We start from the raw sequence: 24,766 nt of genomic DNA, 5'->3' as shown, positions 1-24,766 counted from the left end.
GATAAGACATGTTTTAAAAGTGACTTCTTTTTTAAAAATTGGAGACATTATAGACGTGCAGGTCCTGGTGAACATGAGCAGGAGTTTTTACTGTGAAGAGATGCTGAACTCAGTGTATGCTGCCAGCAGAAAGGCAGGTGCAGCCGCCAGCAGGCACACAGAGATCTGAGTTTACATTTCTCTCCAGAGAACAGAGCAAGGATGAGGGCCTGGGCTCATATGCTGGGAGTAACTGGCATGGTGGGCACAGTAGGTTTGACTAGAGAAAGGCCGTGGACAGTAGTGATGCACATCTGCGTGTCATTCAGCAATGTCCACAACCCAAGAGGGTTTGTAAATACTAACACAATAAAGATCATTTGTGTTCAAAAATATCCTCCTACTTGTATATTTTTAAATAGCGGGACTGGAATAGTTAAGAGTCACGTAAGTACTAAATTTGAATATAATCAGAATTATTTCTTCAAGTAGAATTTATCGGGACTATAATTATTGGACATATGTAAATAATTGGTAAAAATTCAATGCAAAAGTAGGCTTAGCATGTGGCTCAGGATAATGATTCCCTAGCAGTGTGAAACCCTGGCTTCCAGCTGCATAGAAAGCAGCTGTGGTGGCATACAGCTGCAATCCTGGGGTTTGGGAGGCAGAGGCAGAAAGATAAGAAACTCAAGTTCATCCTTGGTAATGTAGGTGTGTGCATGCTGGTGTGTGTGTGTGTGTGTGTGTGTGTGTGTGCGTGCGTGCATGTGTGAGAGGTTTTAAACTGCTTTCCATTGGTCTTCGTTTCAGGTCCAGAGTGTCAACTCCTGTCATAGCTGTGCTTGTGGAAATTCTAATTCCTGGGACAAAGCAGATGAGGATGACATCAAACTTGCTACCATTCCTGTGACCACTCCCGAGAACTTGTACCTGATGGGTAGGCAGAGCACTTGAGCATTCTAGGACGCTGGCCTCAGGGTTTATTTGAAGGGGAAGAAAAAGTGAGTTGGGGCTGGGGAGGCACTGAGTGGCAGATGCTTGCCTGGCATGGTCAGTGCCCTGGGTTCGATCCCCAGCACTGGGGAGGGTAGAAAACCCAAACCAAAGCCAGGGATTTCTGAGAGAATCAACTGTAGATTTTAAATGACCTGTGTCTGTTGAGTCTATCCTGTACTAGTTTCTCAAGAATAATATAAGAAATTACCATAAACATAGAGGCCTAAGAAAACTGCAATTTGTTCTGGAGCCAGAAGTCTGAAATCGTTAGTGCTGAGCAGAAGTCAAGGTGTCAGTTTAGCCACATTTCTTCTGCAGGCCTATGAGAGAATCCAGTCCTTTCCTCTTCCCAGCATTCCTTGGGCTCGTGGCCATATCACTCTTACCTCTGTCTTAGCTTCATGTCACGTTCTCCTCCGTGTGTCCCATCTGCACAGACATCTCCATTACATCTGTACTTCGATTTACCAGTACAGAATTTGGTTTACTTGGTCTCTTTTGTCTAGACACCATTTGTGTTCTATATCTAGAAAAATCATGAAGTAAGGAGAACACCCATGTTTCATACCTCTCGGCCTCAGGAGCTGAGTGGAGTGCCCCTGAGTGAGTTAGGTCACTCAGCATGCCTCTCTCTCAGGTCAAGCTAATACTAGTTAATACTAGATCGAAAGCGTGCCCCAAAAAACGCAGGTGTGGCTGGCCAGCGGGATGGACTAAGCACAAAGCTGTTGCCTCTGAGTATCTCCCCACTCTCGGGGACAGTCAGGCTGCATCATCTCCCTGTTACCGCAGTGCCTACTTCCAGGAAGAAGAATTGAGGCCAGGTCATGGAGCCAGTGTGCTAATGCCCAGTTCATTACATCTTCTCCTTGTGTGAGACACAGTCTCACTTTGTAACTGGTTGTCTTGGAACTCGCTCTTCTGACCAGGTCAGCCTCAAACTCAGATCCACCTGCCTCTGTCTCTCAAGTGCTGGGATCGGAGACGTGCCCCACCAAAGGCCACAATTAAATCTATTTGTAAAAATTTTTATTAAATATTTTTATATGTGCATTTATATTATATACAATAAACTACAGAAAAAAACCATGAAACAATCAGGAATTATATATATGTTACGGTCATAGTGTTTTGGCTATTTATATTTGGCAAACTTGAAGTAAACATCTTTCCCATGTTGGTGAGCCTAAAACTCTGAATGTAAATCAGTATCTATCATATCTCCTCATTATCAACTTAAACGTCTATCTAGACCTAAAAACATCTTAACCCCTAAACAACAAAGCTTAATTGTAAAACTAAACTTTCTGGTCTTCAACCCCATCAGAGACATGAGAAGGAATAAAATTAATTACGTGTGTATACAGGGGGTGCGGGTTAGCAGCTTCCCAAATGAGAAATCTTAATTGAGCCTCGCAAAAGCTCTCATTACATTTCCAGAGAGCAGGCAGATTCTTTGGTCAGACTGTAAGCTCACTCAACCTTTGCACAGTCCCCAGTGGGGTCCTTGGACCTTTCTGAGGTCTCAGGAGGCTGCTTCCATTAGCTATGTTTCTTTCGTGGTCCTCCACACTCAGAAGGCCCAGTAAGCTCTGCTTACATCATTCTAGGGCACCCTTCAGCTGTGGCAGTAAACGCGCTCCTCCCGCCAGCCTACAGAGGGCAGCATCTTCATCACAGCAGTGGCCCCTCTGCATGCAGCTTTCCTTCCTCCTTCTGTTTTTGTTATCTTACATGTTGTACAAACATGGCTTTGCTCATTTACAGTCATTCTGCTCTTAATTTTTAGGTATGGAGTTATTTGAAGAAGCGCTGCGTCGGTGGGAACAAGCCCTGACCTTTCGCAGTAGACAGGCTGAGGATGAAGCCTGCAGCTCTGTTAAGCTGGGAGCCGGAGATGCCATTGCAGAAGAGAGTGTGGATGTAAGGACGATGTGCTCAGGAGGGGCCTTCGGCATATCGCAAGACCCTCTTTTCTGTGGCAGTTAATACACATTGTTTGTTTCCCCAGCTTGGGACTGTGTGAGATACTTGTGAGGTTCTTGGTTTGTTTTGATTTGAGAGAGGGTCTCACTATGTAGCCCCAGCTGGCTTGGGACTCTTTTGTGACCAGGCTGATCTGAAACACTCAGATATTGTGTGCCTTTGCTTCCCCAGTGCTGGGATCCTGCCCAGCATGAGGTACTTCCTTCTGGGCAGTTTCTATTCAAGCTTTTAAGCATTTCTTAAAAATTATTTTATTATTTTGTGTGGATACGTGTTTTGCCTGCATGTATATATGCACACTATGACTGTGCTGGCTGCCTGCAGACGTCAGAAGAGGCTGTTGGGTCCTCTGGGCTAGAGTTGCGAACAGTTGAGAGCTACCATGCAGCTGCTGGGAATCAAACCTACGCTTTTTGTAAAAGCAACAAATGTAGCACTCAGGAGGCAGAGGCAGGTAGATCGTTGTGAGTTTGAGGCCAGCCTGATCTACAAAGGACAGCCAAGGCTACACAGAGAAACCCTGTCTTGAAAACACAAACAAACAAACAAACAAAACAAAAAACCCAAAAAGCAGCAAGTGCTCTTAACTGCTGAGCCTTCTCTCCAACTCCTAGCCGCCACGGTCTCTGACTTTCCAAGGACATGGAGGAGCAGCAGGTTAGTTAATTGCTACTGTTTTTGTAATACAGAGGTAGAACTGGGTCTTTATTGATCCTTTCAAAGTCGGAGAGCATTGCTAATTCAGAAGCCCAGGTCAAGGAGCCCTAAATCTAACGTAGCAAATCCTCTAGGCTGTTCTTCCACACTCTCAACTCTTACTTTACTTAAATGATCAGTCAGGACCCAGTTCTTCCTCAGTATCACAAAAGCAATAGGTATGGCTGAAATTTTATGACTAGCTAAAGCTGCCCGCACCCATTATCCAAGCGCAAGCCTTGTCTATATAGGAGTTTCTCTTTCTTTCTTTTAAGATTTATTTGTTTAATATTTATACAGTGTTCTGCCTACATGTATGCATACGTGCCAGAAGAGTGCACCAGATTTCATTATAGATGGTTAGGAGCCACCAAGTGGTTGCTGGGAATTGAACTCAGGACTTTTGGAAGAACAGACCTCTTACCCTCTGAGCCATCCCTCTAGCCTGAGTTTCTCTTTCAAAGACAGCGTTTCTCTGTGTAGAGTGTTAACATTGAGTGTAACAGTCTCTCTCTCTCTCTCTCTCTCTCTCTCTCTCTCTCTCTCTCTGTGTGTGTGTGTGTTACTGTTATGTTAGCATTGAGTGTAACAGTCTCTGTGTGTTACTGTTATATTGACATTGAGTGTAACAGTTGCTGTGTGTTACAGTTACTTTTTGTTCTTTGTAGGATATTATTAGTTCGGAATTCATCCATAAACTTGAAGGTCTGCTGCAAAGAGCATATCGTCTCCAAGAGGAGTTTGAAGCAACCCTTGGGGGATCTGACCCTAACTCCCTGGCAAATGACACTGGTAAGGTGGACGCTTTGTTTGGTTTCCTGAAGTGTATATTTTCCTTTTATATTTACAAGTCTTTTGCTTACGTGTCTTCTGTATTGTTAGAAATACTTTATGAAATGTCCAAGGGAAAGTGTCTTCTGTAGCCCTGGCTGGCCAGGCTGGCCTGGAACTCAGGTGTGCCTGCATCAGCCACCCAAGCACTGAGGTTAAAGGCCTGAGAAGATTTCTTGAGGTTTGGAAGGAACGGTGATTTAACATTGCTTCTTTCTGTAGTCCCCTCTTAAGATGGAAATGATGGAGTGAGGGCTGGAGCTGGAGGTCTCAGTCATTAACAGCCGTGTTAGTCTTGCAGAGGACTCAGGTGTCTTTCCAAGCACCCAGGCGGCAACTCACAGCCTCCTCTGACCTTTTTTTTTTTTTTTTGAGAGGGTTTTGTTTTGTTTTTCGAGACAGGGTTTCTCTGTATAGTCCTAGCTGTCCTGCAAATTACTCTGTAACCTGGCTGGTCACAAACTCACAGAGTTCCCCCATGCCTCTGCCTCCTGAGTGTAAGAGTCCTTTTTTTGTTTGGTTTGTTTTTGGTTTTTTGTTTTTGTTTTTGTTTTTGTTTTTTTGAGACTGGGTTTCTCTGTGTAGCCTTGGCTGTCCTGGACTTGCTTTGTAGACCAGTCTGGCCTTGAACTCACAGCAATCTACCTGCCTCTGCCTCTCGAGTGCAGGGATTAAAGGGGTGTGCCACCACACCCGGCCCCATATTCTTAATCCATGTACATTGTCGCTGAGCACTTACAAGACTGAGCACTGTCTCTGCATAGGAAGGTTAACTATGAGCTCTCTGTGGGCAGAGTGTCTGCGCTCTGCATCACCATAGCAGTGTACAGTTTGGCACAGGTAGGCCCACTGGAAACCAAACTGCAAAAGTAAGGAGCTGTAGTTGTGGAGTGTGGATATCTTGTGAGTGATTGCTTTCTGTGTTTTCTGTTTTCCAATACTGAGATCCAACCCAGGCCTTGTGCGTGCTGTTTAGACGCTCTACCGCTGACTCATGCCTGTGAGGGCAGGGGTCAGCACTGCATCTTCCCGGATTGCTTTCCACTTTACTTTTTGAGATAAGGTCCCTGGCTGAGCCTGGAGCGCACCCACAGGCTATGCTGGCTTCTAGTGAGCTCTGGAGAGTTGCCTGTCTCCTTACCCCTTGTGCTGGGGTTACAGACACACATCACCACACCTGGCTTCTGTGTGGGTGGGTGCTGGGGTCCAGACCCAAGTCTTTTTTTTTTTCTTTTTTTTTCTTTTGGTTTTTCGAGACAGGGTTTCACTGTGTAGCCTTGGCCATCCTGGACTCACTTTGTAGACCAGGCTGGCCTCGAACTCACAGCGATCCGCCTGCCTCTGCCTCCCGAGTGCTGGGATTAAAGGCGTGCGCCACCACACCCGGCTTCAGACCCAAGTCTTGATGTTTGCATGCCATCACTTTACTCACTGAGCTATCTCCCCAGACCCTCTGTTTTTTTATCAAAGATTTTTCTTCCTCCATATGTGTGTGGTGATCTGGTTAACTTGAGTGTATGTGTATATGTGTATATACACACACTACATGTACATTATTCATTTTTGACTTTATGTGCATTGGTTACCTGCATGTATGTCAGTGTGAGGGTGTCGGATTCCTTGGAACTAGAGTTACAGATGGTTGTAAGTGCCATATGGGTGCTAGGAATTGAACCCGGGTCCTCTGGAAGAGCAGCCGGTGATCTTAACCACTGAGTCATTTCTCCAAGCCCTTGAGTGTCTTTCTTATTTCAAGGCTCCATTTGTTTTATGGAAATAATTTTTAAAATCTTTTCTATTTTGTCTTTTTTTTAATGTGTATGGGAATTTTACCTGCATATATGTTTGTGCCCCATATGCATGCCTGGTACCCCTGGAGGCAGAAGAGGTGCCAGATGCCCTAGGACAGAGCCACAAAGGCTATGAGCCTCTGTGTGGGTGCAGGGAATAGGACCTGGGTCCTCTAAGGACAGCAAGTGCTTCCAACCTGCGAGCTGCCTCACCGGCCCCACTCTGTCTTTGAGGCAGGCTTTCCCCTTAGAGCTCTGGGTGGGCTGAAACCCACCACATAGGCCCGTCTAGCTGCAAACTCTCCATGATGCTCTGTCTGTCTCCTGAGTCCTTAGAGCAGAAGTTGTAGAAAGACCTCATCCCATCATGCTTGAGTCTGGGATGAAGGAGGGAGGCCGATCTGTTTGCCTGAGGTAGGCTGTGCCAGACTTTGTACTTTTAAGACTTCGTCTGATGCATTTACCTTTGGTCTTTGTCTGTGTAATAACTGAAAGTGCTCACTATGCGGACCCATATGTCATCACTGTCATTTATTAACTGCATGGTTGGATCACTTGTTCAAACCTCAGGATTCTCATCTGCAAAATGGGCACATAATGTATATATTATATAAACTTTAAGACTGTATTAAAGGTTCTAGGACATGGTGACATTGATTGGGTTGGAATTTGGAACATATGGGCTCTTGGGATGATCACCATACACCTTTAGAATCTTCGCCTAAAGACAGGGTCTAATGTATCCCAGGCTGTGTAGCTGAGGATGGTCTTGAACTTCTGATACTCCTGCCTGTGTCTGCTAAGTGGTTTACACTACTCTGCCAGGCTTATGTGGTGTGGGGACTTGAAGGAACGATAAACCTGTTTTTGTTATGATCCCAAGTGTGGGATCGGAACGGTCTTGTGAGAGAACAGGTGAGGTTAATCCACTAGAAGACCAACCATCTCATGCGGGAGCTTGATTGTTGTCATATGAAAAGATCCATGAACATACTCTGGGAGGAGATATAAAAGTGAGCTAGAAACAAGAGGCGGGGCCTTTGGAGACTTGGGATAGCTTTGGCTGTTCATCGCTCCACTTTGAGACGCTCCTAGAGAGAACTAAACTACTTGAGGGAAGGCTTTGGGGCTCCGGCTCCTGCTGAGGTTCTGGGTTCTGGTTACTCCAGGTTCCAGCAGAAGAAATCCTGCTGATTACGCCAGGAGAATCGTTCCTCAGAACTGATATCCTTACGGTTTTGTTATTGTGTTCCTTGATCCTTTTTTCTTATTGTTTCAGTTAATTGGGTTATAAGTGACATACGCTCGGTTAATAAGTTTGTAATAAAATATATTGGTTAAGAAAACTGAACCTACAGGGACTGAACATGGGACATTATGCATACTAAGCAAACACTACCCACTGAGCTGTATGCTCATCTGTTTTTGTTTGTTTTTAGATTTTCAAGACAGGGTTTCTCTGTGTAGCCTCAGCTGTCCTGGACTCGCTTTGTAGACCAGGCTGGCCTCAAATTCACAGAGATTCATCTGCCTCTGCCTTCCAAGTACTGGGATTACAGGCATGCTCCATATCACCTGGCCTTTTAGCACAAATTTTAGCATGTTTATTAACTTATTTTTATGTGTATTTATATATGCCGAGTGTCTGTCTGTATGTCCGTATATTGACTATCTGTGACAGGAGTTACAGATGGTTATCAGCCGCGATGTAAGTGCTGGGTACTGAATGCAGGTTCTCGTCTCTGCGAGAGCAGCATGTGCCACCACTCATGCCTCATATTTCTTTTTAGATAACAGTGTGTTTATTGAGAAGCAGCACCTGTACTAAGCATTCACCACTGAGCTACATCCCAAGCTCAGAAGACCTGAGCATCCTAGGCAAGTGCTCCACCTGCTGAGCTACATCCCAAGCTCAGGAGACCTGAGCATCCTAGGCAAGTGCTCCACCTGCTGAGCTGCACCTCAGCCCCTTATTCTGTGTTTCAAAAAAAATACACTTAAGGGCTGGAGAGAGGTGTTCGTGGCCAAGAGCACTGACTGCTCTTCCAGAGGACCCACGTTCTCCTCCCAGCAGCCACACGATGGCTCATAACCATCTGTAACTCCATTTCTAAGAGATCCAGTGTCCTCTTTTGGTAATGCATGTGGTGCACAGACATACACACAGGCAAGAACACTCATACATAAAATAAAATTACAAATGAATAAATGAAACATACTTAAGCCAGATGTGGTGGTGCATACCTTTAATCTTAGTTTTCAGGGAGGCAGAAAAGGCAGATGTCTGATTTTTGAGGCCACCCTAATCTACATAGCAAGTTCTAGGTCAGCTAGGACGACATAATAAAACCCTGTCTCCAAAAAAAGCGAACCAAAACAAAAACCCAGCAACAAACCTTTACACCAGGTTTTATTATAATAATTTGTTGTGCATTAAAAATATGCTTGAAGGACTTAAGAATTGGTTCAGGCTTTGCCTTTAATCCCAGCACTTGGGAGGCAGAGGCAGGTGGATCACCTTGAGTTCAAGGCCAGCCTGGTCTACAAAGTGAGTCCAGGACAGCCAAGGCTACACAGAGAAACCCTGTCTCCAAAAAACCAAAAAGAAGAAGAAAGAAGAAGAAGAAGGAGGGAGAAGGAAGAAGGAAGAAAAAGAAAACTGAGTGCGCAGGCGTGTCTTTCCGGAGCCCAGGTCCTGCTTCATCCCTTGGGGCATCCAGGCACCAATTCCTGCAGATGCTGGACTTGAAAAGGAATGAAGTTTGGTGAAGCCGGCGGGCGGGTTAGCAGGGTCTCTGGTGGTGAGTGCCAGAGCCTTGTCCTGCATAACGCTTTCAGTGGCACCACTCTGCCAGGGATACAGCGCTCTTTACTGGGGGAGCAAGGCTTAGATGAACCTTGAGGAAGCAGGTAGGGGTTTTGGGTGAGTGTGCATCGTCAGCTGGGGCTAGGCCCTAGGAATGATTCATTTGCGTGGAGAGGAATTCTAAGTGCTTGCTAGACATGTCCTTATAAGGAGACCTGAAACCTGGTCACCAGGTTACATGACTACCTCAACGGTGGTGAAGGTGGGGTCGCAAGACTGCGAGCACTGGGACATGCAGGCCCAGGACAGGGAGGTCAGGAGATGAGCTCTTCTAACATTGGACACATCTCCACCTCACTCTTGCTCCAGGCTGCTACCCCACACAGGTTTAATTCCCAGCATCCAGTGGCAGCTCACAACCCTCTGTAATTCCAGTCCCTGGGCATTTGATGTCCTCTTTTGGTCTGCAAGGTACCAAGCACGCAAATAGTGCATAGACATGCTTTCAGGCAAAACACCCATGCACATAGAATAAATGTTCACACAGAATGTGTGAGGGCCTGAGAAGATGCCTCACCAGTTAAAAGCACTTGCTGCTATCAGAGAGGCCCCTGGGGTTGTTTCTGGTACCCACATAGAGGCAGGCAACCATCTATAACTCCAGTTGCAGATCTAACAGTCTTCTGGCCTGCAGGCCCTGCATGCATGTGCTGCACAGACATGCAGGTATGCAAAACCCATACATACCACATGTAAATAACTCTTAGAAACATGCATAAGTGTGACTGGCAAATGGCTTAGTCTAAAGCACCTGCCAGGCAAGAGTGAGGGCCTGAGTGTGGGTCCCCTGCGTCTACTTAAAGCTGGGCATCACGGTGTGCAGATGTCATCCCGGCTCTGGGGACACGGACACAGGTGGAACTCTGGAGCTCACTGGCCAGGTAGCTTATCTGAATCTGTGAGCTCCTGGCCCAGTGAGAGACCCTGACTGAAAACGACTCAGGAAAAACCTGACATCAACCTTTGGCCTCCATCTACAAGCACTCACCTATGCTTACAGGCCTACACACAAGCACACAAACATACACTTATACACAGTGGGGGTTGGGGGAGCTTGAAAAAGCAGTATAGTAGAATAGTTATAATGCATTTTAACTTCTCATTTATTCCCATGATGAGAAATAGATTTGAATTAGGCAGGATTTGGATTAGGTATTAAGAAGCTGGGTTCCTCCCGTGAATGTAACAGAATCGTATCCTATGAACCATCTTTTCTGTTCTGTGCTGGCATTTCCTGTCTGAATTAGCAAGTCATCATTAGATAGGCTCCTGAGCCCCCCTCCCCCTTTTTTTTTCTTTTCTTTCTTTTCTTTTTTTTTTTTTTTTTAGTGTTTATGGGTGTTTTGCTTGCATATATGTCCGTGTGTACCACGGGTGTACCTGGCAGCTGCAGAGGTCAGAATAAGATGTCAGGTCCCCTGGAACTGGAGTTACAAAGGTTGTGAGCCATCATGGGTGCTTTTAACCACTGATCCATCTCTCCAGCCTCCCATACTTGTAAACTTGTACGTCCCAACATCTTATTCTCAACTTACACAGTAGGTGCGTGGTCTCCCCGCTCACCACAGATGTTACAGTTCACAGACGGAATGAAGGTCTTTATCAGCAAAGTCAAAGGTTCTCGCTGCTAAACTTAGCTGTGAAGTGCTGTTATCATCGCTAGAGGGCAGCACATCATAAATGCCGTTCTGTGCTGCTTGCTGGACTGAGAATTAATGTTAAGCCAACACTTCTGGCACATTTTGCCACTGTAACTCAGAATGAAAAAGACCCTGAAAGGTTATTCGCAAACACTTGGAATACAGTACTCCATTTCTGTAAAGGTTATTCACAGAACACTAAACAGTATGAACATCTCCATTACTGTGTAAGTTCTTCTGCCTCATAGCTTCTAGATACTGGGTGGTGTTTCTTTATAGTTCTTGTTTTCCAGGTGATTAACAATGATTTTATAATGGTTTTTTTTTCCTAATTTTTGTTTTTCAGATAGGGCCTCCCTAGGTATCTAGTGCTGGGTTTGACCTTGTTCTTTAGCTCAGGCTGGTTTCCAGTTCAAAACCCTTCTCCTGCCCCAGTCTTCCAAATGCCGCAATTACAGATGTGTGCCACCCGTTTGTTTTGTTTTTAAAGACAGGGTTTCTCTTTGTAGCCTGAAATTCATTCTGTAGACCAGGCTGGCTTTGAACTCAGAGACCTGCCTGCCTCTGCCTTCAGAGTGCTGAGATCAAAGACGTTAGCTATTATAGTTTTTAAAAATCTAGCCAGGCGGTGGTGGTGCACGCCTTTAATCCCAGCACTTGGGAGGCAGAGGCGGGTGGATCTCTAAGTTCAGGGCCAGCCTGGTCTACAAAGTGAGTCCAGGACAGCCAAGACTACACAGAGAAACCCTGTCTTGAAAAAAACACCAAATAAATAAATAAATATTTACCTATATGTATGTGTGTATATGTTGCGGGTGCACATGTGAATGTGGGTGCCTGTGCAGGCCAGAAAAGGGATCTGATCTGCAGCTGGAGTTACAGGCAGCTGTGAGCCACCTGACTGTGCAGCTGGGAACTGGGTTTGGGCCTCTGTCGGAGCAGGGGCGTTTAGCTGCTGAGACAGTTCTCCAGCCCTGTTATGTGTTTTTAAAACTTTATTATAAAAAATATTTCAAGAAAAACAATTTCTGATGTGCAACCAGCCAAACCCTTCCACTGTGATTGTAGCTCTAGGTGAACAGAGCTAGTGTTGTTTTGTAGTTATTTAGGAACATGAGCTTTGAAGCTGAACACACACCGGCTAACGTCCTGCCTCACCCCTCTCCTTACCCATGAGGCCTTTCCAGAAACTTAGTTTATCTGTGAGATGTATGATTAGCCGGGCCGGCTTTTGCCAGCTTGGGTGGCCAGGGCAGGAAGACCACAGCTTCATGGCCTGCTTAGGCTTCCAGAATAAGTTCAAGGACAGACATGTTGACTCTGTTTCTTAGCAATTAAACTTTATTATGCAACCCAACTAGCTTATAAAAGAAGGAAAAAGGTTAAAGGGACGAAAGAGTGAACCTTCCGGTAGCCGTTCCACGGGACGGATCCTTAGGTGTCTCTCTGGCCGGCGTGCTGATCCAGCTTGTCCGCTGCTGCCTGCACCCTCTCCCTGCAGCCGACTTTGTTTTTCTCCCTTCCCCAACTCCCTCAGTCACGTGGGAAGGACCGGCTCCTTCTCCCGGTGAGGGTCCATTAGAAAGACAATAGACCAGGTGGGGTTCCCAGGTCTGCTTCCAGAATTCCAAACCCAGGATGGCTCCACTCAGTCTGTCACAAGGTATTCATGGGGTGCCCAAGGGTAAAGCCCACCAAGACTGCTCCCACCTGTGACAAAGCTTACTCCTTCCCACACAGACAGGTCAACTTTGTGAGGCCTTGTCTCAAAAAGTAAAAGGAGTGCTAACACTGTATCTCACTGAAGGAGTGCTTAGCCAGCAGGGGACCCTGCCACATTCACTCTGCAGTGCTGAGAGCAAGCCTGAGAGCCAGGTTGCATTAATGTTATAGAGTGATTGCGGCCATGCACTGGACGCAGGCAAGCACTGCCACTTGCTTTTCTTCATTCTTGTACTCTTGTTCCAGCTCTTTAAAAAGGCTTAGTCTAAGATGATTTTTCAAATTGCATGCTTAGGTGTATATGGTTGTACTGTGTTTACAACTTGCTTTACAATAGTATTGTTCAATCATATTTTCTAGAAAATAGCATCTTTTCCTGTGAATTTTATTTTTCACATAATAATATTTACATTTTCTGAAAGAAGATACTTCTCTCTCTCTCTCTCTCTCTCTCTCTCTCTCTCTCTCTGTGTGTGTGTGTGTATGTGCGCGCGCGCGTGCACGCCCGCATTTGCAGTTTTGTGTGGGTGCGCGAGGGAAATCTCAGTGTCCTCCCGTATCGCTCTACGCATATTTTCGGAGACAGGATCTGTCAGTGAATGTGGAACTGGCTTGTCTGGTTGCCACCAAAGCCTCTGGCTTCCTGTTCTGTCTGTGTGATGCTCTCACCTTCTCAACTCCCAGGCTCCAACTTTTCCAAACCTACTTTATTTGGGGTTCTTAAAATGCTTATACCTCCCTACCAAGCCACCTACACTAGATAGAAGAGAAAAGAGGTTAATGGGAACAATTCGCCTGGTATAGGCGGCAGGATTTCAGCAGACCAGCATTTCCACCAAAGTTGCTGCTGGAACCTGGAACAGCAGCCGGAGCCTGGAGCAGTTCTCTCTAGGAGCATCTTGGAGTGGAGCAATGAACAGCCAACCAATACCTCGTCCCAAAAAGCCTCCTCGCCCTGTTCAGGGCTCATATATATATATATCCTCTCAGAGTCTGTACTGGGATGTTTTTTAGCTGTTAAAAACCAAGCCCCCCACCTTCAAGTGGATAAACATCACCTGCTCTCTCACAAGTCTGTTCCCCATTCCACACTTGGGATCAAGACAAAAACTTGTTTACCTCCACTGCACCCAGGTTCTCCGTCGTCTTTTCCCTCTGTCCTGTGGCTGCTCCCACTGCACTGCGTAGAACTGAGCAGTCTTCTCAGAACGGTTCTTTTGTTTTATTATCCTTTGTGGTGGAATTAAGGTATGAACCACCATAGCAGGCTCCAGAGCGGAACATTTTCAGCAAGATTTTGAAAGCAACTCTGTATTTTAGCGTATTTCCTTGCTTTTGTCTTTCAAGTCTCTTGCTGATGCTGTCACTGTACACAGGTCAAGATGCCTTCTGACCTTCCCTCTTCTGGGGTTTGCATATAGAGAATAAAGCTGCTTTGCAGAGACCTTGGGTGCCCCGCTCCATACTTTAAGCTGACATTTGTTGGTCTTTGGGGCACCATTCAAAGGTTTACTCATTTTTTAATAAATTGATAACAAAAATTTAAACTTTTTTCTTTTATTTTAAAAATTATGCGATGATTTTAGGTCTATATGATGTTTGTGTGGGTGTGCATGTGGAAACCGGAGGTCGGTGTTAAGTGGCTCCTCTATCAATCTCTACCTTGTTTTTTTATGTGTGTTAAGTATATGTGTTTACGCAGAGGCATGCCTTAATGTGGGCGTGAGTGTGTGTGTGTGTGTGTGTGTGTGTGTGGTAGACCATGGTGATGTCCTGGTGCCTGTGCAAGGCTGTCTATAGACAGGTCTCTCTGACCCTACAGGGTATTACCCTAGCTAAGCTAAGCTGACCAGTAAGCTTCGGACACAGGCTCTCCTGCCCCCACCTGTCAGGCACTGAGGGTGTGGATGCGCGTCGCTGCATGTGGCTTTTTAAATTCATGTACCATGCTAAGGTTCTCATGCTTGGATAGCAAGCACATTGTTGACTTGCATTTTATTATTTTTATTACTTTTTTTTCTGACCCTGGGGTTTGGTGGGAACCCCCCAAAAGTCCTAGTTTTCTGTGACCTAGAACAAGGAACACAGAGACATAAGGATTGCACATCCTATCACTATTATTAGAAAAAAAATACATCCAACTGAAAGTGCACTAGCAGGAAAATAGTTAAGTGGGTTATGGCAAGTGCTGTAGAAGGGCAGGATTTTTCATGCCACGTAATGGAGATTTGCATAATCTGGGGTTGCTCAAATACCCCGCCCGGCACATTTAGTCCTATGTACAACTTCATATATCACGTCTTCCAAACATTTTAAAACTCTACCTAGGGGTGGGGAGCGGACCTTCCCCCACAGTCAGCTTTGTACCTACCTGATTTTGAGAAATGGAAGTCATCCCGGGTGTCCCTCCTTAGAACTCGAAACCCTGAACATTCTCCCTCCCTCCCTCCCTTCCTCCCCCACCCCACCCCAGCCTGCTCACAGGCCTCCCACCTGCTGTTTGAATTCTACCTCAGTCTGTAACTCAAACAACAGGCCTGTGCTCCTCCTCCTTCAACTCCCCGCTGCTGGGCAGTCCAGCTAACGGGCCTTGCTCTTTTTTTCTCAAAATGGCAAATTTGTCCTTTTCTTTCTTTCTTTAGAAAAAAAAAGATTGAGTCATACTTTATGGACTGATTCATTTCCCTTGGCTCTTGAGTGGTATTAATGTTTTTAAACCTTTTCTTAAAAGCTGGATTAGGAAAAAAAAAAAAAAGCTGGATTAGACAATGTGGCGAGGCTTCCTATAACTTCTTCCCTGACGGGAGGTCGGAAGAGAGAAAACTCCCCCGCCTTAGACCCCTGCCTCTGCCCAGGAGAGTGAGCTCAGGCTCTGCGTGGCAGTGACGAGCTCGCAGGCCTGGCTTGCTGCAAGGCCTGCAGCACAGGCAGAGCTGTGCACTGAGTAGTTAGTTACAGTTACCTTGTGTTTCCTAGATGCACAGTATGGTCCAGTTCTCAGTGTTAGCCACTGTACACTCTCACAGGGAGAAACAGCTACAGCACAAGAGAGAGGCTGCTCTGTAGGACGGGCTTCAGTTTGGATCCTTGGTGGCCCTGTAGAAGCCTCAGCTCTGGGGTGGTGGAGACAGACGAGTGGACCCCTGAAGCTCATTGGCCTTCCTAGCTGGATCTGGGAACTTCAGGTTCAGTGAGACACCGGCCCCACCCCACCCCCATCAAAAATAAGGTGCCCTAAACAGGATGCTTAGGCCACTTCCTCTAAGACTCAGGGACCATACAGCGGAGAGAGCAGAAAGACTGTAAGAGAAGAGCTGTGAGAAGCTATTGTCAGGGCATGACACAGCTGTTGCAAGCATGCCCCACGGCAGCTGTGGTTGCCTGCACTGAGCCTGCAGAGCCTGGGCCAGTCAACCACCAGTCACAGGTGGGGGCGGGGCGCAGGACCCCCTCCCTCCCCGCTGACTTGTTGGCAGCCAGGTGATTCTGGGTAAGGGACAGTTACTGCCTCCCATTATGTACCCAGTGTTGAATTCACACGGCTCCAACACATGCCACAAAGATGGTCCTGGTTAGAATCAGTGGGTGACAAGACCACAGGAGGGAAGGGAGCTGTGGAGAGGCCGGCAGGTAAGAGAAGGGAGGTAAGAACAAACAGAATACACTAGACACGTGGGTGAAATTGTCAAGAACGAATGTCATGGAGGAGAAGGAGGAGGAGGAGGAGACGGATAAAGGTGGAGAATGACTTCCAAAGATCCCTGCCACCAACTTCCAGCCTCTGCGTCTAAGCTTCTGCACACACCTGCACACCTGCAAACACACGCTTAGGATCACACGCACGCACGCGCGCGCGCGCGCACACACACACACGCACGCATGCACACACACACGCACGCATGCACACACACACACACACACACACACACACACTACTTGCAAAAGAAATGCAACAGAACAGTTAAATAGATTTATTTATACCCATCATCAGTCCTGTGATAAGGAAACGGCTTTGCACTAGGCAGGGAAGGGAAGGTGCTAGGCAGGGAAGGGAAGGTGCTTTCTGCACTTCGGATTCTTTTCAAAGCCTGACTATACCAGCATTTGGAGGGCAGGGGTGGGAGGGCAAAGGCTGAAGCCATTCTGGGCTATTAAGGGAAACTTGTTACAAGAAAGAAAGAACCAAATAAGCCCTCTTCTGCCTTCATATAACACGGCTTCCTGGGCCTGATGTAGAGCGGCTACAGAAGATTTGTGTGGAGACTGTGAAACTGGCATCTCAGAGTTCAGCAGATGGTTTTTCTTTAACACAGATAATTTTTACGTGCACTTGAATCAATAGATAAGAAGGTGACATTAAGATTTTCTGGTCTGGGCTGGAGAGATGGCTCAGCAGTTAAGAGCACTCTCTGCTCTTCCAGAGGTCCTGAGTCCAATCTCCGGCAACCACATGGTGGCTCACAGCCATCTGTACTGGGATCTGATGCATGTAGGTGGAGCACTTGTATACATAAATAAATCTTAAAAAAAAAAAAAAAGATTTTATGGTTTGTATGCCTTTAATACCAGAACTCAGGAGGCAGAGACCAGCTTGGTCTACAAAATGAATCCAGGACAGCCAGGGCTACATAGAGAAACCCTGTCTCGAAAAACCAAAAACCAACCAACCAAAAGCAAAACACCAATAAAAAATTTTAAAAAGAAAAGTAAAAGATTTTCTGGTCTGTGCTGGACATGGTGACACGTAGTCTTAATGCAGCGATTGGAAGGCCGATGGCGGCCGATGAGTGTGAGACCAGCCTGGTTGGTCTACACAGCGAGTGCTGGGCCAGCTAGGGCTACACAGTAAACCTGTCTCAAACAAACAAGGTGATTTGCTGGCTTCCAGGATGGCTCAGAGAACATGGGTGCTTGCTGCCAGGCATAATACCCAAATTCAGTCCCTGGGACCCCCATACTGTAAAGAGAGACTTAAACTCCCACAAGTTGTCCTCCGACCCCACACACACAAACCCACAGCCCATAAATAAACATAAGAAAAGTAAATGAATGGATTTGCAGGTGTTTCTTGATCTGTTTACCATGTACCTTTGTGTTGCCTACAATCTGATTAGCCAGCTAAGCCTTCTTTCTGTGGAACAACTGGAGAGTAACACCATGTGCTTTCAGTATTGACTCAGAGCCAAAGCCCCCTCCCTGCCTGCTCTTCCCAACACTGTGACTGAAGCTTGCCTGTTGAAGAGCCCAAGATAAAGAGCTTGAGAGTAAACAGATCTGGTTGGGGCATTTGGGACGTGGGTTAATTCCTGGCTTATCTGCTCCTGTTTCTGATGATTTGCGAGGCTCATTTATAGACTCAAATACCACAGATATCAAGCAGTAGATACACAGTAGTAGTCTACATAATTTTCTTTTTACTTAATAAGTAAAGAATTTTTAAAGTTTGAAATAAGTGGGATAAGTAGATGGTAGATTCAGAAATATTCTTTTTAGTCTCGATATATGTATATTGTTAAGCATGACAATTTTCATATATACCAAATCTACAATAAAAGTATGTTTATATCTTATAATATTAGAGATTTTTGTTATCTTCATTATTTTGTTACCTTTCATAAATTTTGATTGAAACTTTTTAGTTGGTCTCAAAAACTGTGTGATTGGTAGAATATGGGATTGAAACCTGATGCCAAGGGGTGACGGCTACATTAGAAGGGAGCCTTCTGTTAGCATCGTGTACTTGAGTGTGTCGCACAGTCACACTGGGATGTGCCAGTTCAATTTTGTAGTGTGTTGTGTGTCGTTAATAGCAAGTTGTTTTAGTAGTCATTTATTTTTAGGGAGTGATATGAGCCACAGGCTTTAGTTGTGTCCTCATCTCTAAATATTCAGACTGAGAGTCACATAAAACATTCAGGAATTAGTACTGGTTTCTTTTTCCATTCCTGTGGTACTAAGGATCAAATGTGCCCTGTGTAGTTGACACTCCGGCCCTATAAGACCTTCGCTTCTGCTGGTTAAAGTGTTTGTGTAGGATTTTATGCCAGCTTAAAAATAAACATGGAAGCCAGGCGTGGTGGGGCACGCTTTTAATCCCAGCACTCGGGAGGCAGAGGCGGGCGGATCGCTATGAGTTCGAGGCCAGCCTGGTCTACAAAGTGAGTCCAGGACGGCCAAGGCTGACACAGAGACCCCCTGTCTCGAAAAACAAAAACAAAAAAACAAACAAAAACAAAAAAAACATGATTTACGATATATGGGGCTTGCTAATAGTTTGTGGACATTGTTTAATTGATAGTGCTTACATGAATAAAGGTCTAGCCTATTAATCTATAGTTTCCTTTTGCAATTAATTAGGCTTTAAATGTTATATGCTTATTTTTTATAAAAGGATATATTGCAACATCAGTATTAGAAGCAACTCTGCAACCCTGAGTATGACCAGTGGTGGTGGTGGGTTTTTGGCTTGCGTTTTTTTGTTGTTGGCGGTGGAGGGATTTTGTTTGTTTTTGTTTTGTTTTGTTCTGGCTAATGCAAAGGATTTTGAGATTCTTTTACACTGATGTGCAGGGACAAATTTCGACCTTAAAAGCAAACCAGGAAATTTTACAGTTCCGAAGAGTTGCTGGGAAGTGTGCGTGCTTTAGGTATTGGGCCTTCGTGTGATCTAACGTTTGAACAGAATAAACTAAGTATCTTAGACCTGGAATATGTATTTTAAAAAACTTTTTTCTCCTGTGTGGTTTTTGTTATTGTTGTTTAGGTTTGTTTGTTTGTTTGTTTGTTTGGGGGGGTTGTTTAGTTGGTGGATTTAAGGCGGGTGCCTCACTGCATAGCATAGACTGGCCTTAAAGTCAGTATCTGACTGGCCAAACAGATCAGAGGGTAAAGGGTTAAGCCTGGCCACTTAGAATCACAATCACTAGAGCCCACATGGTGGAGAGTGAAAACTGAATTCCCACACATTGTCCTCTGACTTCTACTCACATGCCATGGCATACGTGCCCATGTACATACATACACTTAATAAATAAATGTAAAAAACATGTCTTGTGCATTCTGGCATTACAGGACTAGGCCAGCACACATGGCCCAAACATGTAATTTCTTGGTGTGTAGAAAGCATGGCATAAAGGTGTCAGAGGGAAGACGCATCTCTTACTACAGCAGAGCTTCAACTAGAGTCTAGTGTTTAACACCCAACCCAGAAAGCAGCATGCTGGAGTAAGCCTTACTCCATGCTTATTAAGTTCGGTGCAAACACTACAGGAAAAGCGTGTGAATATTCTTTGGGCCGCTCAAGAGAAGGCTTCATGGAAGGAATAAGTTGAAAATAGACAGTAGGTCTGTCAGGAAGAGCGCTGAGAAAAGGACATTGCTAGCAGAGAGAGCCACAGAATCAAGCTACAGAAGAGACCAGTTTGGGCAACAAGTTTTTTGTGGACACCATGTGCACACAGCAGTAAGCCTAGAAAGGTAGGCCACACAAGGCTTGAACTTTGTTTCTTCAGGCAAAAATTAGCTGTAGAAAATTATTTAGATGTCAAGTCAAATGCAAGTGTTTGAAGGAGCTTCTGGAAAGTTAGCTGGTACAATTTCAATATTTTATCTTTTCTTATAGCTTCTTTTTTGTAGAGGTGCTTGTGTCTCTTTGAGTTTTGTATTTTGAGTTGATAAGAGTTCCTCTATGGGAAAATAAATATTTTTCTACTCTGATACTGAGTACACAGATCTTTCTGGCAGTAAACAAGAAAAACTTTAAAATGGGCCCTCCTGCCCAGAGAGAGATAATTCTCTGGGACACTGCAGGAGCTTGGCTGCAAACAGGAAGACCTCAGACCCCCTCTGAGCAGAGCTGGCACCATGAGACTGGTATCCGTCTATTGCTGCAGCATCACCGCGGCAGGAAGATAGCCTCCCCGAGGCTGTATTTTTAGGCAGTGATCTGAACTTCAGGCTTCAGTTATGTACTTAGGTCGCTAAATATACAGAGCACAAGTTACACAGCACTTGAGAAATGTGGTTAGTAATTCCCCTGTAGGGTTATGCCTCATGATTTCAATTTCAGGGGCATAATAATACCACAAGACGAAGCCGAACTGATGTCATTTCTGCAGGTCAAAACAGGTCCAGAGATGACCAGTACAGTCACAGTTGCTGTGAGTTCCAGAAAGAAACGGGGTGCCTGATGCTTGCCTTTGTCTCTTAATCCAAATTACATCTCCATAGCTGTGATTACTCTGTCAAGGGCTTCACCCAGCCATATAAGGCCTTTGTAGTGTTAGGAAAAGGCCCACATAAGGCTAAGCATCACCTTTCTCCAGGAAGAAGTTGGTCTGACATTCGGACTACTTTTCTGTCCTCCTATGTCCCTTTGGTGAGGGCCTTTATAGTATAAAGACCAGTTGAACCTATTGGCCCTGTTAAGTCTATAACTCCTTAACGACAAACTCATTCTTTTTTTCTTTTTTCTTTTTTCTTTCTTTTTTTTTTTTTTTTTTTTTTTTTTTTTTTTTTTTTTTTTTGGTTTTTCGAGACAGGGTTTCTCTGTGTAGCCTTGGCCATCCTGGACTCACTTTGTAGACCAGGCTGGCCTCGAACTCACAGCGATCCACCTGCCTCTGCCTCCCGAGTGCTGGGATTAAAGGCGTGTGCTACCACGCCCAGCTCATTCTTTTTTCAATAATTTATTTTTATTTTATGTGCATTTGTTTTTTGCCTGCATGCGTGTCTGTGTGAGAGTGTCAGATCTGGAACTGGAGTTACAGACAGTTGTGAGCTACCATGTGGGTGCTGGGAACTGAACTTAAGCCCTTTGGAAGAGCAGCCAGCACTCTTAACCTCTGAGCCATCCCTCCAGCTCCCACAAACTCATTCTTAATTATATTTTATTTCAAGTCATTTTCTTAAAGAAAGAGAGAGAACGCTACTACCTAAACAATGGGTATCCCCTTTTCCCTATGTCACCCAGTTTGTATTGGCAGCTGTATTTCCTAGTTAGGAAGCACAGTTGTTCTGTTGTGTCTTTGCTGTGTATGGACGTTTTGATGAATAGGGACAGCCAGACACAACTGCTGTGACAATCTGTTCTTGTGCTGCGCCATAGTGGCAAGCTGTTTGTGCACACGTGCCATCATCTCGTGTAAGGTAAAGCCGTAGGGGGCAGAACATCCAGGCTGGTGGGTCTCAGGGCTACTCTTTCCAGTAGAGGCCCATTGAAGGGTAAATCGGGAAAGTATTTCATAACTCAGTCTTAACCTTTCTGAAATTGTGTTTGGCTTGTGAATTTAACTCTGTTCTTTCTTTCAAACTATATATTTTAGCATCTTACCACTATATATTTTAGCATCTTACCACCAGGGTGTGGTATGGGGAAGGGGTTACAATATAGGTAGCAGATTGTCAGACATAAGAGGATGGGTGTGGTAGCAGAGGCTGACCTTGTCTATACAGTGAGTTCTATGCCAACCTATGCCAACCAGGGCTACATAGTGAGAACCTGTCTCAAAACAAACAACAAACCCTCACACATACACAGAACCTTCCACAAAAGAGCTACAGGAGTTTCCTAGACTGTTGATAATTTAAACTAAAGACTACAAAATAGCTGTTGGCAGCAGGAACTTGTCCATTTTCAATAAAACTGTAAAAGGGACAAGGTTCCAAGTTGTAGTTAAGCCTGTAAAACTCCTCTGAGACCAGCAGTGGTCACATGACAAGGAGACACTAGGCAGGCTCCGTCTTCTCACTGTGTTATAAAGCCTATGTGGACAGCGTGGGGTTAGAAAAGAAAAGAGGCACGCCTGGAATCCCCACTAGAGTATGCAGAGGCTAAAATAGACCCAGTGCCTTCTCAGCAACAGAAATAGAATGTGTCTGGAGACAGCAGGCCTGAGACACCAAACCCGCTTGGCTGGATCTAAGGAAATAAAGCAAGGCCTGGGGGCCAGGGACAAGGCTGAACTGGCTTCTAGTTTTCTTTTCCTTTTCTCCAAAAAAAAAAAAAGCAAAAGCAAATCCTTAGGAAAAATCTTAAGTAACATATTAATGATTAGTGAGTTACGAAGCTGTGAAAGGAGAAGAAGGCTTGAACGCAGTCACATTTTTGGCCCACAGCATGATAATTAAGCTAAAGTTACACATCGCAGTGTCATTGCTCTTCCAAAGAACATTGTCAGGGTCTCAGCGTGAACCTTTCAAATTCCAGGTGATAAGAAGGCAGAAAACATTTTAAGACATGTTTAGATTTTTTTTTTTTTTTTAAAGATTACTAATCAACTAACCCAACAAAAACAGAGAGCCAATGTATCAACTGGGTAGACTGTCATTAACATGTATTCATCACTTGTGGGCAGCTATGAGGACTCCTGAGGGTGTTTACACTCATGAAAGGGCAAAAGCTGTATATTTCAGGCTTATACATTAGTTTCTTGTGGTTAATTTCTCTCAGTATCAGAAACATCAGAGATGTAACAGGCTCTGAAACACATTAAAGTCTTTTTTTTAACTATATTAACTATATTCCCATATATTTATGTTAAAGTTTTATTATAGACAAAATGACCCAAGTGAGATTAATACTAGGCTTGTTAGCCATGGCTCTCATTCCTTGGTGATTACCAGCTCACAACAACAAATAAGGAATAGTAGTTTACATGAGCCAATATTGTTGCTTTTAATGTCCGTGGCACCCTCGAGAACTGTGTGAGTTGTTGGAGGGACAAAGCGCTAACATTAGTGCTTCCAGCACACAGATTGGTTTATTCTTCTATTGCTTAGGCAGTAGTTGCTGAAAAGTAGTTTAATAAATAGTACGCAATTATGAATTGCTAACTTTGGGTGTTTATATGCATTAACATTTAATTCTTGTGCTTTTAGAGGTAGATTTTACTCCTGTGTTTATGTGAGCTCGCTGAGAAACAGAGAGAGAAACCCTCCCAAAGTTACATGGCTAATGAGTAACAGGGTCCTGACATTGATGCAAGCTGTCTGGCTTCAACTTCGGATCTTCACCCCTCAACGCTACCTCAGTAAAGACAATTTGGGCTGGGCGTGGTGCGCACGCCTTTAATCCCAGCACTCGGGAGATCAATGTGAGTTCGAGGCCAGCCTGGTCTACAAAGTGAGTCTAGGACAGCCAAGGCTACACAGAGAAACCCTGTCTCAAAAAACAAAACAAAACAAAAACAGAAAAAGACAATTTGGGAGGACATTTGAAGGCAATGGGACTTGAGTGGATCAATAAGACTGTGCTTTCCAGGTGTGGGCAGGGGAGCAGGGGAGCAGTACTTGTGTAGAACCACTGCAGAGGAAGCCAGAGGCCTTTGAAGGAATGCAGATGCCCACGTGGAAGACACAGTGGCAAATGCACCCGCGCTCACTGTGTGCTACGCACTGGACGTCTACAAATCTCATGTAAGCCTTAGCATGAGTCTGAAGTGAGTGTTGCTGCTTCGCCTGGTCTGGATTCTCAGTAGCAAGCTGAGCCGGGACAGGGCCTGCGCTGCTGCCTCCAAAGCTCAAGCTTCGCCACTGAGGCTGCTGTGCGGGGCTGCTAACTCGTGCTGAGGGGGCTATGCTTGCTTTTAGTAATTAGTGGAAAGTAATGGCAAATCGGTGAGACACAGGTGACTGTGGAAGGTTTTGAAAGCCAGAGAGATATTTGGTTAGAAATGGCTCCAACTCAATATGAGAACAGTAATAGCACCCACCACCTCAGAGTAAGTGTGGAATTAAACAGGATAACGTGTTGAAGCATGTCACTCAGTATCTGGAGAGCAGTGAGCACAAAATAAATATTTATTTAATTTCACACTTTTATTGTTATCTTTTGTTCTGTGATTCTCCTTAAGAATATTTCCTTTGCTTTCTCTAAATAGTCCCACTTAAAGATGGTGTGAGTGTCTGCATCTCCAAGTCATAACCAATGGTACTGTCCTAGCTACATGGGAGACTGTGACTGCACCTCACAATAAGTAAATAGATAACACATAACCCTTCTCACTTACGGCCCTCGGCGCAGCACTGACAGGCACTTCTGGGTTTGTGTCGTCACCCCTGCTGTTAGTTCAAGCGTGCAGAAAAGGAATTCTCGGTTTGCTTTCGCACTTACCTAGGTCATCTGGTGCTTTAATGCTTTTGTCTTCACTCTTTCTAGATTCTTCCTCAGTCACACAGTTTAGTTCATGTTCGATGTTGGTCGGCTTATTAGCAACACTAGAACACAGACACATTCTCCATCTTGCCCCTTCTCTGAA

General features: G+C 45.0%; 1 protein-coding gene across 1 annotated transcript in view; it reads left to right on the top strand.

Annotated features, from left to right (window-relative positions):
* The window catches only part of Miga1 (mitoguardin 1), a 58,895-nt gene that overhangs the window by 5,455 nt on the left and 28,674 nt on the right, over nucleotides 1-24,766 (top strand). Inside the window, exons 4-6 of the mRNA XM_051165578.1 lie at nucleotides 793-919; nucleotides 2,768-2,901; nucleotides 4,329-4,452. Coding sequence (XP_051021535.1) covers nucleotides 793-919; nucleotides 2,768-2,901; nucleotides 4,329-4,452 — 385 coding nt within the window. The remainder of the gene's footprint in view (nucleotides 1-792; nucleotides 920-2,767; nucleotides 2,902-4,328; nucleotides 4,453-24,766) is intronic.

Source organism: Acomys russatus, chromosome 23 (assembly GCF_903995435.1).
Source record: "Acomys russatus chromosome 23, mAcoRus1.1, whole genome shotgun sequence".
NCBI lineage: Eukaryota > Metazoa > Chordata > Mammalia > Rodentia > Muridae > Acomys > Acomys russatus.
This window is presented reverse-complemented; position numbering and strand designations above follow the sequence as displayed.